Genomic DNA, 16,572 nt, shown 5'->3' with positions numbered 1-16,572 from the left:
AACACACACTAATAACTATGTGTTTATACGCCACTGTGATTTACTCATTAGTTATTATTCATCTCTGCCTCTCTGTGTCTTTTTCAGCTTTATTAGATGGATGAGTGAAGAAACGACAGGAAAGCAGGAGCAGACATGCGGCAAAGGGTCAGAACCCAGCCGGCCGCTCTCAGCCATACGGCATGTGGGGGTGCTGAGCGACACCCCATCCATCACCCCTCAGCCCAGCACGTAGCTGTCCCTCCATGAGCCTGGATCTGCAGAACATTTCTTCCCGTTAAACAGGAGTTTTTCCTTCCCACTGTTGCTGAGCGCTTGCTCCGTGGGTGTCGTCTCTGTATTAATATAGACTCTTTACCTTATATACATGTATATACAGTGAAGCACCTTGAGGTGTGATTTGAGACGATATAAATAAAACTAAATTGAACTGAACTAAACTGAACATCATAAATTACAGGCCCGTGTTCCAGCACTTCCCCTTGTTTTGTGCTCAGACCTTTATTCCCTGTTGCTGCCTCTCACTGTGCCGTCCATCCTGACTGCTTGGCCTTCAGTGCCGCAGCCCCATGTCCAATCAGGCTCTAGCGTTGATCACAACAGCTGCTTCGAAGGGTCTGCCAAGTCATCGGGGCAGCTGTGATTAGTGTGTATTTCATTAAAGTGCATATTTGAGCTAGCAGCTGTTTGAATCTGGGTTTGTTAACTCCACCTACCATAAGAGCTCGCCTCACCTGTGGTGGATGAAATGTTGACATCAATGCTAATCTCTGGGGTTCCTCCGTTCCTTAGTGATGCCACACAGGTGTAGGTGCCAAAGTCAGTGAACTTGAGGTCGATGATGTCGAGGTTGGTGGTTCCCGGCGAGACATCTGTGTCAGTGTGGGTGATGACCATCCGTTCTGAACTCCTCAGAGGCCGCCCGTTCTTCAGCCAGCTGAACTGCAGTTCCTCTGGGGGCGTGGCCTCTACCTGGCAGCTGATCTTCACCTCCCGTCCAATCTGGATATTGTCATCATTGTGGTAAGGGTCAGGTGTGATCCAAAAGCGACCTTTACGGAGACCTACGTGACATAATGGACAAAGAAAGACAAACATTTGGGGACAGAGAAGATGAAGTAGAGGACAAATGACACAAACACATCAGTGTCCTCGACTTAACTTCCAACATATTCAGAGAACAATCCAGTTGTAAGTTGACAAAGATGTCAGTAAAGAAGATGAAGTGGCCTGCTCAAGTGTTGTGGTTTGAGGTGTCTGTCGAGGTGAGGGCTGAGTGTCAGTTTAAATAAGTAAGACTGAAATAAACAACGTGCTTTATCTGAGGGAGCATGAGTCCTTGAATGTCTCCGACAACAAGCGTTCAGCTTTATTGTTCTTCATAAATAATTTTACTCCCAGCAGGACAAAACAGACAATTCATCTGCCAGTTAAATTTAAAACCAGACATCAAAACACGAGTGTGTGAAGAGGAGCTGAAAAGGAGTAACTTTATTACAAGTGTGAATTAGCTGTCAACTATGTATCCAAATAAAGGTGATATTTGGGGGTATTTATGGGGACAGCCTTAGCTTGGACCAAGATGAATATCAAAAATGATTAACTGCCTAACAGAATATCTGACTCAACGAACCAATCTGAGCCTAGGAATGAACTGAAAGAGCAGCAATTTAGCAGTAAGCCGACGGAGGTTCTAACAAGTTTGACATTTACCAGAAACAACTGCTGTTTTGTGGAATTCAGGTCCTTAAATTATTCAAAATGTCAGGCTGCAGCATCAACCTGACGGATTTATGAACAGTGTCCAACTCAAAACCTGCAACTGAATTTTTACGATGACCAGTCAGGTTCTTATTATCTATTGGAATCTGTCATGCATGCATTTGAACAGAAATGTTACCTATATTACAAAGTACCCATCTATATAAAGACTCAAGGGTTTGATTGTTTGTCCTATGTTTTATGAATATATTTCATCTTTCAGAGCATCCACAGCTTTCCCTGAATGCTCTTGTTTCGTTGGGTTTCAAATTGTATTTAGTAAATCTTTAACCTCCTAAGACCCGAACTCTTCCATGGCATGCATTTTTAATTTCTCTTTGATATTTGAATATTGGGACCCGATGAATGTAAAAACAAAGAATCACCAGATTTTTTTTTACCCGATTTTTGTTCCTAAGAAAAATGAGAGCCATACATTATTCGTTTTAAATTTTGATGGAACAGTGGCAGCATAATGTCCTCGTAAGTGGACAGTATTTTGGTCTAAATAACCCAAAATGTGATGTCCACATATGTGGACGCCACATCCTAGGAGGTTAATATACTTTTTAAAGTTTGTAGCAATAGCTCAAAATAATGACAGCTGTGCTCCCTCCTGGCAGATACACCTAAAAGCAACAATTTCAAAATTCTGCACCACTTTGTTCTTGAATTAAAGTATTCATAAGATTTTCAAAAAAGTTGACCTTTGACCTTGAGGTTGTAATCACTGTGAATCAAACTCATCTGAGATTTTTAGTATCTGCGTCACCTCGATTTAACTTATTGAATTCACAATTGTTTACATTTTAAACTGACTGGTTCTTTTCTGGTGGAGCACTCAAAGCCCTTTACAGGTGTCGTAGCCCCGAGCACTTGTTTTCTATCTAACAGTGCATCAGGAGGAACTCAGGATTCAGTATCTTCATACATTGGCATGCAGACTGGGGCAGAAGGATCTAGATCAGGCTCTACTTCCTTAGCTAAGGCTAACACTTTAAGTCAGTCTACTCACAGGGGTCGTACCTGTACACACACACATACATGTATATATCGTGCTACAATTCACATTTGATAAATGTCGCCATTAATTCACTCTGACTTTTGCTGTTTTGCTTCCACCACGATAAAATACACTTCATGCACAGCTCTCTGTCTCTCTCTCTCTGTACTTCAAGAACAGTTTCCCATCTCAAATCGCTGTTTTCTGCATTACTCATTAGCTTATTACCCATCAGTCTACCATTGCTTACAGCGCTGTCGACCGCTGTTTTTTTTTACTTAAATGACCTCGGACAAGAAAGCCTCATTTCTGCTGTTCAATACTGAAGAAATTTAAACTTTTTTAAATTATGCAAAGTTGCAGAATATTTTTAAGTTTCTCTGCTATAAAAATCCAGGCCAGGAAAATCTCCGTCATGTTTTTCTGTTTTATCCTCAGTTACTTTGACACAAAGGCATCTGCTGTGATGCTCACACCTCTGATAAAGTCCCACATGTATCAGTACTGATAAATGATCAGAATTATAATATTTCTGACTGTCTCAGGCAAAACTGAATCGAATCAGGACCTTGTGAATCGAATGAATTATAGAAATCAGTGATGATACCCAGCCCTAGTGAGTAGCCTAGGCCTGACAGAAGTGGATGTAGCTGTAATAAGAAAAGATGAAAAGAACTATTGATACATTTTTTTGTTAAGTTAAGGCCTGATCTGTCTGAAATTCATAGCCAGCTCTGACACGGAGCCATCAACCTCTGAATGCTGAAAAAGCACAGTGTATCCAGAAAACACATTATATGCTGCGATAACTGCCCAAGTGTCCCCTCCCCCCGCTGCCTTTCAGCAGCAAGCAGGTCGTCAGAGGAGCCGATGTGATGATTAAGTTTAACATTGTCTACAATATTGCCAAAGAGTGCCAACGCACTTTAAGCACAAGCACTTTTTCAGTAACTTATCTTTCTTGTAGAAATGTGCTCTAAATAAAGACCTTTGTGTTGACAAGATTGTTAGTTAATCATTTACAAATCAATGTTGTCTGTATAGACAGCAATTTCCCCCACATAAAAATTGCACATGTAAAACTGCGGTGTTAAGCAATGCAGTTGAAAAATTTGGGTGTGCCTAACTGGTGGGGAATGGGTTAGGGTTAGTGCGGTTAGTGGTGAGCCTTTTTTAAAAACCGTGGCAAAAGGTTAGTCTAGAGCCCTGACTCAGTAATTTGTTTGGTGGCACAATGGCAGGTTGTTGTGTAGGCTTGTTTCCCACGTCAGTACCTCATTAGTTCCTATCAGAGCAATGACACCCACATATTTTGTCTTGTCTATTCATATTTTAAATTATTTGAATCACCCTTCCTGCTGTAGAGCAACTAATCCGTCTAAATGGGGCTTAATTATTACTGAAGCCATTTGTTCAGTTTAATCCTGGGACCGTCCACAGCAACGTGCTGCTCTTGGCTTCACTTTTAACTGCTGACAGGATTCATTACCATCATCACGACTATTCTGTCCAGACTGATCCGCGGCATCACGCGTGATGAAAACGCTTCATTTTTTGATTCCTTTATTGCAGACGTCATTCTAGGTGATGAAAAAATAACAACGTTTACAAAGTACCAAAGTGGCACCGATCCAACTGAGACTTTACTGCTCAAGATGGTTAAAGAAGTGTAAACGAGTTACTGCGGTTAAAATGTTGCTTACTTTTTCCAATCTGGACACTGATGAATGCTGCACTGGAGAAATGGGTGAGACCAACAGAGGATGTTTGCATTGATGCCACTTACATGGTGGCTGTGGACCCAGGACCTTCTTGCTGTGAGGCAACAGTGCTACCCACCAGTGTAACACTAAAACTGTCTATTGTCACTACAAACAGGATAAATGATGCTTTGCCTTTGATTCTACAGAACTCGTGTCACATTTTCATGGTCATGCTTGTGTCCCATTAACAAAGCCAAGAGGCTAGCGCATTTTTATTCTGGCTGTTGGTACGTGCAGATAAACCTCTGGTCTTTAACTGGAGACTAATTAACATGCTAGACAAGCTACTGGTGCCTTTAGCTAAAGCTAGAGCTAACATTAGCAAGTAAACAAGCACTCTTCTATCACTGTAACAGATTTCTCTTACTATCAACCGTAGCATGTTTGTTGTACATGAATTGTTTGAATTTGTGTGTGAGCAGTGTCTGTAGGAGTTTTTATAGCTCCTTTAGTGCATTAGCAAAGAAATCTTGATGATGATGGATCGTCAGGACGATGTCTGATTTATAAAGCGGTCCAGTTACACCAGTTCACACTCACCAGCACGTTCAGATTAGCATCTTGGATAAATCACTTTGTTGTATGAATATGCAAAGATTCACCAGAATCTTGTTTTGTTAATCCATTATTCATGTGAGTCTGTGTGTCATTCACAGGGAAATGTTGGCATATTGAATAACGTAGTCAAAGTCATGAACTACATCAAAGCAAACACCCCTACACTCATGTCTGCTCGAGCAGCTTTGATGGATGCAGAGATGGATGTTGGGCACAAATGGTAAAAGATGCTAAAGGATGGCTGCCTATCCATCATTGGCCAGAGTTGGAGTTACAAGAGCTACTGCTGAGGTTTCTTTCAGGTCCTAACTAGCAGCACATTTCAGTGACAGGGTCGCAAATCGTCCCTTCAAGTTGACAAAGTAGCTGCATTCAAAGCCAAACTTGAATTGTGGGGTTGCCAAGTGCACAGAGGGATATTTGACATGTTTCAAACATTAGCAGGGCCTTGGGAAGAGATGGAGGCAAAATTCTCCCAGCTTGTGCGAGACCACACATCTCTGCTTTCAAAAGAGTTCAAGCGGTACTTCCCAACCACAAAAAGCCCCCGAACTTCAAAAGAATGGATGCACGGCCCATTCGTGAACAAACAGGGTGAACAGAGCGTGTCTGTGAAAGAAGACGATCCACAGCTCCAAATGATGGTGGCCTCAAAAGTACCTTTTAGATCAGCGGTTCCCAACCTTTTTTGCACCACGGACAGTTTAATGTCAGACAATATTTTCAAGGACCGGCCTTTAAGGTGTGGCCGATAAATACAACCATATAATATGATACGACCAAGACACAAACTGTGGTATTTTGTAAATATAATAATAAACCCGAATTCACTGTGTAATTGTGTAACTTTATTAGCAGCCTCCTCCTAAAATGCCCAGTAACATTGAGTAACATCCTTCTCTCTGCCCCTTAATGCTCTCTGGTCGCTATGGTAACGTGTAAATCTTTAAAAAAATTTCATAACACACGGGAAAGACCCAGGGAAACCGAGTTAACGATAAAAACCCTGAAAACCATAAATTTCACATTCGAGCCTCAACTCTTGCGGCCCGGTACCAAACGACTCACGGCCCAGTACCGGTCTGTGGCCTGGGGTTGGGGACCGCTGCTCTAGACAACAGCTGTGATAGTGTTCTGTATTTAGATCCGGGCACGACTGAATGCCTTGCTTCTGTTTCAACATCCTGCCTTTGTGAAGCAAGATTTTCTGCAGTGACAGTTCCATCAGTTACGGTGAGTCGTCCAGCAAAGCAGACCAGACCATTACACTACCACCCCCATTGTTCATATGATGTTCTTTTTTAAAGGCTGTATTAGTTTTATGCCATCTATAACAGGATGCAAACCTTGGACAAAGTTCAACTTTTGTCTCTGCAGTCCACAGAACATTTTCCCAAAAAGTCATGATCATTTTTTGGGCAAATATGAGACAAGCCTCTGCTGTGGTTTTCACCATGAACCTCTCCCATAGATGCTCTTCATGCCAAGGCTCTTTTTTACTGTTAAATCGTGAACCTTGACCTTAATCTTAAGATGTTGTTCTGAGGTCTTTAGTGACCTCCTCAGAGCTCTTGGAGTAATTTTGGAAGGCTGGCCACACCTGGGAATGTTTACTGCTGTTCCGAGTTGTCTCCATGTGTGTATAATGGCTCTGGTTCTCATCTGTTGTGTTTCTTAAGATCGTAACATGGTGTGTCACATTTAGAGATCTTTTAGCTTCCTGCACTTTGAGAGGCACGTTCTATTTAATTGATGTCGTGATTTCACAAGTTTGACAGTCAGATTTGACAATCAGTGAAACTTTACTCAGCTTTCCAAAACTTTGGCTAATCACAGCTAATTCAGAAGGTAAACGATTACACTTTCAAGCACAGTCGTGTAGGTTTGGGTCACTTTTTCCTCTTAATGATTAAAACACTCATTTTTCAAAAACCGCTCCAGTGCTGCCCTCTAGTAGATCCATTTGTGGTAAAAATTAGAAAAGCCTTGGTGAGTTTCAGAAAAGTTGACCTCTGACATTGAGCTTGAGGTCACTGAGATTTTTGGTAGATATTTAGTAGAACTTGTTCTCAAGGTCTCATTTTCACAAACTGGGGTCTTCATGTTGCTCACCTGCCCAGCAGGGTGATGACAACACGCTAAAAACTGCATTTTATATTTAATGGGGCTATTTTGTGATAAATGAACAACATTTGTTTGATGATCTGAAAGATGAAAATGTGACAAACCAGGAAATAAGCAGGAATTTGGGATGAGAGCTTTTCCAGCAATGCTGGACTACATGCTACATCCATGCATTTAAAAGAAGAGGGGATCCTACATGTGAGGTTTTTATTTCTATGCTGTATTGTGAATAAAATACAGTTTTATGAGACTTGCAAAAATTCTTTATTCACATTTTATGGAAAGATGAGTTTTTTGGAATTCGGGTTTAACGATCCAGAACAAAACCAGTTCTTTACTGGTGGAAACAGTCTGTGGGTGTGTCAATACATAAACAAACCAGCAGCTTCGTACACCCAGATCGACACAACATCTAAAACTTAAACTAGATAATGTGTTTAAAATGCTGAACACCACACAGCAACATTAAAGATGTTCCTGTACAACACACTGACTGTGCTGGTAACATCCACTGAGCAGTGAGTGTGTCTGCTGCCTCTGTCACATCTGCAGCTTTCAGTGGATGAAGGTTCAAACCCCAGAACACTGTGTGTGTGTGTGTGTGTGTGTGTGTGTCTGTGTGTGATTTTGCTTGTGTCAGAATTGGGGACTTCTATCAGCTCACACACCAGTCGATTGGGGACACCTCTCCCTTTGGGGACCAAAACCACCGTCCCCAATTAGCTTTACCTCTAACAACGTTCAGCATGTTCTAAAACATATTTTAATCCAAAAATCTCACCAAAAGTGACATTTTTTGGATTTTTTGTGTATGTGTATGACCTTGCCCCCCAAATTTGGTTGGACTGGGCCTTAGAGATATGTGCAGAGCTTGACTCAAGTCAACGTCAAAGTCAGCTTTATTGTGAAAACCCATATGTACAGATGATACACAGGAATTTTAAATTGCAATGCTCCCACGGCCCTCAGTGTACATTGAACAACTTAAAGATAAAAACAAAACAAAAGTCTTATGTACAACATAATACAATGCAATCTTACATAAACACTAGTGTCATACAATCAGAGTGCTTGTGGGCAAGAGTTCGTGTGCAAGTGGGGGTGGGGCAGTCAGTGAAAGGGCGATGTTCAGAGTTTTGTATGTCTGTCGGGTGGAGGGGATCAGAAGAAAAAGGTGAATGCAGGTCTGGAGTTCGTGTGTGTGAGAATCAAGAGGGACAGAGCAGGGACAGCCTAAAGGCAGGGGAGGTGAGGTAAGGCCTCTATGTCACCATAGGCCTTGATCGCAGCCATGGAGGTGTGTGCTGGGAAGCAGCAGCATTTAGAGCAGCTTTAAAGGTATGAAAAGTGATTAAAACTTAGTTTCTTATACCTATATCTTAAGGTTTCTGCTGAAAAGGAAAAATCCACAAAAAAGACAAGTTTCAGCATTTTCTGTCTGTATGTAAGAAAGTTATTTAGCAATGAATGCTAATATTGGTTAGCCAGATGTGACCTTGATAATTTAGAAAATACGCTTTAGCTATTTAGCCCGAATAACCTAGCCACATATAAATTAGACATTCAGAGCTGTCTTAGATTAAAAATCAAGGCATGTTTGATGGAACTTGATCTTTGACCAAAAAAAAAAGAAGTTTATTAGCATCCTTAAGTTTTTCATGTGCAAGCTAACAATGAGGATTAGCTTGTTAATTAAGAGGGGCTAATCAAACGGAAAAACTAAGCTTCATACACTCATGTTATTTGCTTAATTTATTTATTTATTGTTCTTAAACAAAGAAACATAAATAAGCTGCAGGTTTATGAATGTCCCCGTTTAGGTTAAAGCAGAGTGTATTTGTGTCAGAAACGCCCCCAACAATAATGAGTCAGGTGTAACAATGACTATAGTTTGATATGTTTTTGCAATTTTTAAACAGAGGCATGTTTTTGTATTTAGGATAAATCTACCCTTGAGATCAGTGACAAAACCTTTAATGATCAGTGATCATTAATGATCAGTGTACTCTGGTACTACATCAATATGTCTAAGATTGAGAAATATGGCACATATATCAATCAAAATCAGGACTAAGATGAGAAATCTATCCTAATATCATGGAGTACACCTTAACACAAGCAGCTCTTTAATAACCGGAGAATTCAATGTACTTTACTTTGCTTTTGTGTTAGAAATGTCCCCAGAAGTCACAGGAGTCGAGCGTCTTTTTTGGCAGTTTTGTGTCTTGTCTATCTTTTTTTTTTTCATGTTAAATCTACTCGTAACATCAGTGAAAATTAAAATTAAGAAATCCATTCTAAAATCGTACAGCTTGTCTTATCACTCACAGATCTTTAATACTGTACTTATTGGTGCCCGGAGGTAAAGGATATTTTGATTGGTCCTAATGTAGGTTAAAGCAGTGTGTTTATTAATAATTAAATTAAATCTGTTATGATAGTTTAGGTTCAAAGGTTGGATCGTTTCTGCAAATGAAATGAACCCTTACTAATTATGTACAAATTATGTGTGGTAACAATTCGTAGTTGAAGTTAGAAATTTCCTTTTAGATTTAAATAGAATATAAAAACTAGGTTAACTTTCTAATGTTTGCCTATTTAACTTGTGTTTATTTAGTCATGACTAACCAAGCTGCGGCAGCATCATGAGAAATGCCTGAAACGTCACAAAAATTTGATCTGCAAAATTCGGATTCCTCAAGCAATGAGAGTGAGTGTCTTCCTTCAGGTTTGGAGGCAACAAAAACACAGTGGAATAAGAAAACAGACCAAGATGAAGACGGGGGACCAGGGACTTCTTCCCAGTGAACATATTTGGAAGCAAAGTTCTTGCCTTACAATTTGCTGGTAACAAACACTCAATAGTACAGATGTTTTGTTGTTGTTGTTTTTTTCTTGTTGTAAGTTTCTCTGCATAAATGATGTGCATGTAAACTCCCAAAACAACTCAGTAGCAATAAATGCAGTAGAACATTTAAATTGTTCTATGGCTGAGAAGTTGGACATAGTTTTGATTTCTTCAAGATAAATAGAGACTTTAATTTTAAGTTCTTTCAAATCCCTTGGATGTTGTCAAATTAATATACTTAATTGCAAAATGATTATTGTTAGATTGGGTAGTTAAATCGTAACCTTACATTGTACTTTGAAGGACTTGCCTTTAAGGGAAGTCATAGCCCCAAAACTGACTGCCTGGTTTAGATATATGTAACAAATACCAACCAAAATGAGGATTAAGACAAAGAAATCCATCCCCCAAATCATTACAAATACCTTAACATATGCTGACTGTGTGTGTGTATAAATAGCTCCAGTGTGTGAGGCGAGCAGCTGATTGTCCTTGTTCATTAAGATTAAAGCAAGAACGCCTCAGAACAAAACGCTGCGTGTGTGTTTTGCGTAAAAGGTCTGTTGCATAACTAGAGGTGGATGCAGTCGCGCACACACACGCATACATAGCTCTGTCTCTGTCAGAACACAGTAGTATGTGTGATGTTAGTGCTGTACTGTAGCAGCTTAAAGAGAACAGAACATGCTCGAGATGAAACACGAGTCCTTTTCGCACACATACATGTGCTGTCAGCGCTGCATCGGCTCTACCATGAAAACCACTGCAAACTGATTAGCTCCTCATAAATGTCACCTGTCATGTGGTGAGATAAATGAGGGAGCAAATACACAGTAACTTCAAGTTTATGTGTGGAAGCAGGAAAAATGGTGACACATGTGAATGACTCTGACATTCACAGCTCATTATACAACGCTGCTGTTTGGCTTCTGACAGCCTTCAGGTTCATCTGTGGACACTGGCTGCTTTTTCACCTGTTCACTGTTTTTCCTTTCCTTTGTTTAATGAAGCCACTTAATATTGACCCATGAGTCACTCATAAAACAACTAAGAGTTGAACCAGTGTTGTGACTACATATAACAGACAACTTAGCAAAGAACCAATTTTAAACTATTGTTAAAAGCAGCTGGAAACAAAAACACATTTGTTCCCATTTCTTTATTAAGATCTATGAAAAGTGCCAAATATAACACAGGTGGTGGGAATAAAACTGTTTGCACGCATGAGGTAATTCCCATACAGTTATTAGCCTGGGATATCACCACGTGGTGTGCAGCGTGTCCTTAAAGGGAACCCGGCTATTAACACACGTTTAAGCTAAAATATGCACTGTGCTTTCAATAACATATGTGGTATTAAAATACGCCAAATGTTTTCCTTTTAAGCACATTTTATATAAAACCGATTTACCAGTAGGCCGCCATTGTTATTTACTTCTCAATGCATTCTGGGTAGTGACGTCACACGGTTGCACCGCATCCAGTTCACAGTTAGCGGCACACTGGAAATGGCTAGCAGTAGCCTCATAGACACCAGTAGTTTTCCCTCACTCTCTCATCATCCTGTGACGGATTGTTTTCATCTTCATCTGAACTAAGTGCTGGTTGACTATTTTCATTCTCTCTCTCGGATTGTTCTGGTTCAAACTGGAAAGGTTGAACAGAAGCCATTTCCAGTGCGCTGCTGACTGTGAACTGGATGCGGTGCAACCGTGTGACGTCACTACCCAGAGTGCATTGAGAAGTAAATAACAATGGCGGCCTACTGGTAAATCGGTTTTATATAAAATGTGCTTAAATGGAAAACATTTGGCGTATTTTAATACCACATATATGTTATTGAAAGCACAGTGCATATTTTAGCTTAAACGTGTGTTAATAGCCGGGTTCCCTTTAAAAACCTTGAGGAAACTGAACAAGTGGAGGAAACAGAAGAACAGACAGGCTCGACATGATCTACAGCAGATGAAAACTCATGATTTGACTTCTTGTGCCATTTTAAAAAAAAAAAAAAATTTGAATTTTGTTTAATTTTAATGAATTTTATTGAATTTTTGATTTCTTTTATCTTTCATTTATTGTTGCGTGTGTGTTGTTGCTGCCTGTGTTTAATTGAGTCATTTCTGTAACTGTGAGACACCTGCTGCTGCCTATCTTGGCCAGGTCTCCCTTGAAAAAGAGGCTTTTAATCTCAATGGGATCTTCCTGGTTAAATAAAGTTTCAATAAAAAAATAACAGATCAGGATATCCTTTGTAACATTTTGACACAAATTAACACTGCGAACCACTTTCAGTCTCATCTCAGATTAAAAGAGAACCTGAAGCTTTATCCCAGCATGTAAAGCTATATACAGTCCTGACAACCACTCTCTACCTTCCTATAAGCTTTAGACAGCCAGTATCTGCCCTTTGCTTATAACATAGTATGAATTATTAGAATTATTATTTTCTTCTTACAGACAAGCCAGTATGATGCTGTAACAGAGGGCTGGAGAGAGGTAATGTGAACAGTGTGTGCCTGTGGAGGAGAATCTGCGCACGGAGGAAAGTGTCTGTAGCTGGACACCAAAACACCCAATCAAGCACTGTGCACCAAAATGTGACGATGCAGGAAGTCTAAGGATGGAAACTGCTTCCTGTTTTGGCAGTGAGAGAACATTTAAAGACTCTGTCGCTGACTAGAAAGTGCAATATATATAATTCAAAGACCAGATCTTGGTGTTAGTGTCACGGCCGTCACCATCTGCATCTAAAGGTCAAAGGTCACTCTTTCGAGGATGCCGATGTTCACACATTGGACAGAGAAGACAGATGGTTTGAAAGAGGAGGGAAAGAGGCCATTTATGTCCACTGTGAGCGACCATCTTTGAACAGTGGGCAGGGCTTACGACACCAACTGTCTGCCATCTATTAATCTGTATCTATTATTATACGATCTACTGCACAATATAAAGCGGCTTGGGGCGACTGCTGTTGTGATTTGGCACTATATAAATAAAATTTAATTGAATTGAATATAATCCAGTTTTGAGATCTCAGACGCCTTAACACCCACTCACATCCTGGGCCATCTGACCTCAGCGAGTCACATGATAGGGTGGGGCTAGGTCTCACAGTGGGTTCACCTGAAACCTTGGCTGATTGGGACCTACACCCGTTTTCACACCTTGGCTGTGATTAGGCGGAGGATCAACAGGGGGTCTGTGACCCCCACATGGGGGACGCTCCCATAGAGTTTAAAATCTGCGACTCTCCACCATTTGACCCTAGAACAGAAGAAGCTTCTCAGAGGTGAAACGTCTTCACAGAAACTTAAAGCCCAGACGCTCTTCTTTCCGAGCTCTCAGGATGCCTCTGACATCTTCTTAAAACCAACTCAAACCAAAGTGCTATTTGCTGGATTCACATCAGCAAAGAAACAGTTACAAAGCACTGGTTTACGCCTGACACCTGTATGAAGTCATTCTGGATACAAAGCCTTCTCAGAGTGATTGGATAAAGCTCGACCTGACGCTGTACAAGCTTGGGAAATCTTCTCATCCATCATCATCTGCTGGATGAGGCAATAACTGATTGTAACTCTGTGTACTTAGTATCACTTGTAGCAGAGTGGCTGCACTTGTTCTCCCCACAGGGACACTCGCGAGAGGTTGAGTGGATAACTCCTGAGTCACCAGTGGAAACTTGTAAAGAGGAAGAGAAATCCTTTGAATCCTGCTCACAGCCTGTTAACAGAAAAGACTGCATGTGAAGTGGAGGTACAAACGATACAGTAGCCAATGAATAATCAGCACATTTTATGCAGCTAAAGATGGCTGTTAACTGAAAGGACCGTGTATTACAGTTCAGCACGTTTACAGGTGAAGTTTAGTCTTTTAGCCTCAGCATGATGCTGTTGCCACTACAGCTGCTGACAGGTGACACTTGCTGAGGGGGATTTGGTCAAATTTCACCCAGGGTAACACAGCTAACGTTAGCAAACGCTACACTGGCTAGCTACTTATCCTGTGCGGCTGAGACATAATATTAGCGATGCACAGTTAACGACCAGGAATTCACAGTTATTAACAAGGAAGCTATCACACCTGATAATGTGATCCACTCACAGGGAACTGGTAGAAACTACAAAGTACTGCATCATTGTACTGTTTCAGCAGCTATACGTAGTACACAGCCATACAAACTCAGTCAAACACAATGAAAAGGATCACATGTAAAAAGGAGCCGCTCACTGTGGAATCATGGCTTATGGGATGAGTAGTTCTTTCTAATTAAAACTAATTATGCACACAATCCACTGTGGTAGCAGTGCTTTTTTCATTTATATCCAAATCAAATGTGTTTATGGTCATGATTCACCTCCTATTGCTGCTTGGCCTGGCTCACTCTTCCACACTGAGTCTATGAGGATTTCCTGAAACGCTCCTGGAGAAAATAACTTTAGGAACTGAAGCCCTTAAAAAAGCGGACGTCCACTGTGATGCGGTATAGAGAGGGAGATGTCAGCTGCAGCACTGATGAGCAGTGAGTGCGTCTGCTGATGAGTGTGGTGCACAATCACGATCACGGTGCCAATGACAACACCTGACAAGTTTCACTGCTTTTCTCTTGAACTGAATATTTGGGTGTTTTTCGTGACGGTAGTCATGTTTACGGAGGGAGGAACAAGCGCACACATACACCCACTGAGATGACTCATGAAGTTGAATAAACTCCACTGGACAGAGGGAGGAAATACACAAGAGAAAACATACTGTTCTCAAAGGAACACGTCAGTGTTCCACAAATACAAAATTGTGTCTTTTGACAAGACCTTCCAGACTATTTTTTCTCCGGCATTTTTCTATATTTAACTAAATCAAACCAGCAAACACAGAACAAAACAAGTGCCACAGCATGCAAAACAAAGAAGAAACCACTCCTCTCAATCAAACCAGCAAATTTCAAATCAAAGGTCCTCAGAAAAATGACTTTGTTTAAACCATGTAAGGAAAAGGTCCCTGCACAAACTGGGCTACTGCTCTGCTGAGTCAGTGAGTGCAGAGTTTGAACCCTCCTCTGGCACTGACATCAGCACCTGAATGTGTTCATGGGTTTCTAATGTACAGGTGGGTACAGGTACAGTCCCATGGCTCAGTGATGGTTCATGTTTGACTTTTTTTCAAAGGTAAAATGGGACGATCTCTGGTGCTTTCTAAGAAAGTGAATGTCGATATGTTTTTCCTCATAAAAGGTTTTTGAACTGAGATCAGCTGAGTGTGACAGAGGAGCTACTTAATGTGGTTTGTCTGGAATCTGGACACAGACACAGAGAGTGCTGCTGGAGGCTTGGCAGCTTATCTCTGTTCCACACACGTGTTTTTATATGAGACATTCTCAAAGTGTCCGTCAGCCCCAAAGTGTCAGCCGACCAGTCCAACCAGGTCATGGTGGAAGATCCTCCCAACATAGCTTAGAGAAAGAGTTTGAGCTGGTTTCTCAGCACTCTGCCCATCCAGCCATCACCAGTCTGCTCCAGCAGAACCAGCCATCACCAGAACAACTGTCAGCTACCAATGATCTGATAAGCTGCTGACTGTCTGACTCCCTCTTTCCAAACAAATGGACTCTATTTAAATTCCAGATTGTACCACCTTAATAACTGACTGCTTCAGGTGACTATCAGGTTTTCTGTAATTTGTAGTATCAGGTAAATGTTAAGAGGTAGGAACGTTTGTGTTAAGAGGTAGGAACTTTTGTGCTGGGTTGTTGTGAGGGTGGGGATGAAAAATAATAAAGAAAACTCATTGGAGTAATGGTCTCATGTGTCTGTGAGTCATGCCTCCAGTCAAATAACATCCATAACCTCAAATAACGGAACATGGTGTCAGAAGACAACTGGAAACGTTAGCTGGGCATAAGTGAAAGGTTTCGGCATCGGTGCCAGGTTAAAGGTCGGCCACAGAGGAGCTGTGCGAAAAGAGACGTGACGTCATGAATCAGTTTCAAGTCACCCCGCCGGAGAAGTTCACTCTTAGGTCCGACGATACACCAGATGGACAGATTTCGCATCGTGTCTGGATTGGAGACGCAAGCGGATGAAAATCAAGTGAACGCCCTTATCTACAGTATGGGGGAGGCGGCAGAGGACATATTGGTGGAGGCGAGCGATTGTGAGAGCGTTAAAAGGAGGTTGGATGCTCACTTCGAAGCCCGCAGAAACATCATATTTGAGCAAGCGAAGTTTAACCAGCGTCAACAAGAGACGGGTGAGTCAGTCGACAGCTTCCATACTGCACTGCATTGTCTGGCAGAACATTGTGGATACGGGACTTTGCATGATGAAATGGTGCGAGACAGATTTGTGGTGGGACTGAAAGACAAACAATTGTCAGAACAGTTAAAATGGATCCAGAACTTCCTAGAGAAAGCGCTTAACAGAGCCTGACAAAGTGAGCTTGTAAAGAAGCAACAAGAGATGCTAAACACTAACCTTAAAATGGATATTACCAGCTCACAACTGAACCGCGTCCAT

The 16,572-nt window shown here is 41.2% G+C and overlaps 1 protein-coding gene across 1 annotated transcript in view; it reads right to left on the bottom strand.

Moving 5' to 3' along the window:
• mdga2a (MAM domain containing glycosylphosphatidylinositol anchor 2a) overlaps positions 1–16,572 on the bottom strand; it is a 173,312-nt gene that overhangs the window by 66,414 nt on the left and 90,326 nt on the right. Inside the window, exon 7 of the mRNA XM_084915816.1 lies at positions 735–1,064. Within this exon, the coding sequence (XP_084771942.1) occupies positions 735–1,064 (330 nt within the window). The remainder of the gene's footprint in view (positions 1–734; positions 1,065–16,572) is intronic.

This window comes from Perissodus microlepis, chromosome 19, assembly GCF_051167445.1.
Source record: "Perissodus microlepis isolate ML-2025 ecotype Zambia chromosome 19, ASM5116744v1, whole genome shotgun sequence".
Lineage (NCBI taxonomy): Eukaryota > Metazoa > Chordata > Actinopteri > Cichliformes > Cichlidae > Perissodus > Perissodus microlepis.
This window is presented reverse-complemented; position numbering and strand designations above follow the sequence as displayed.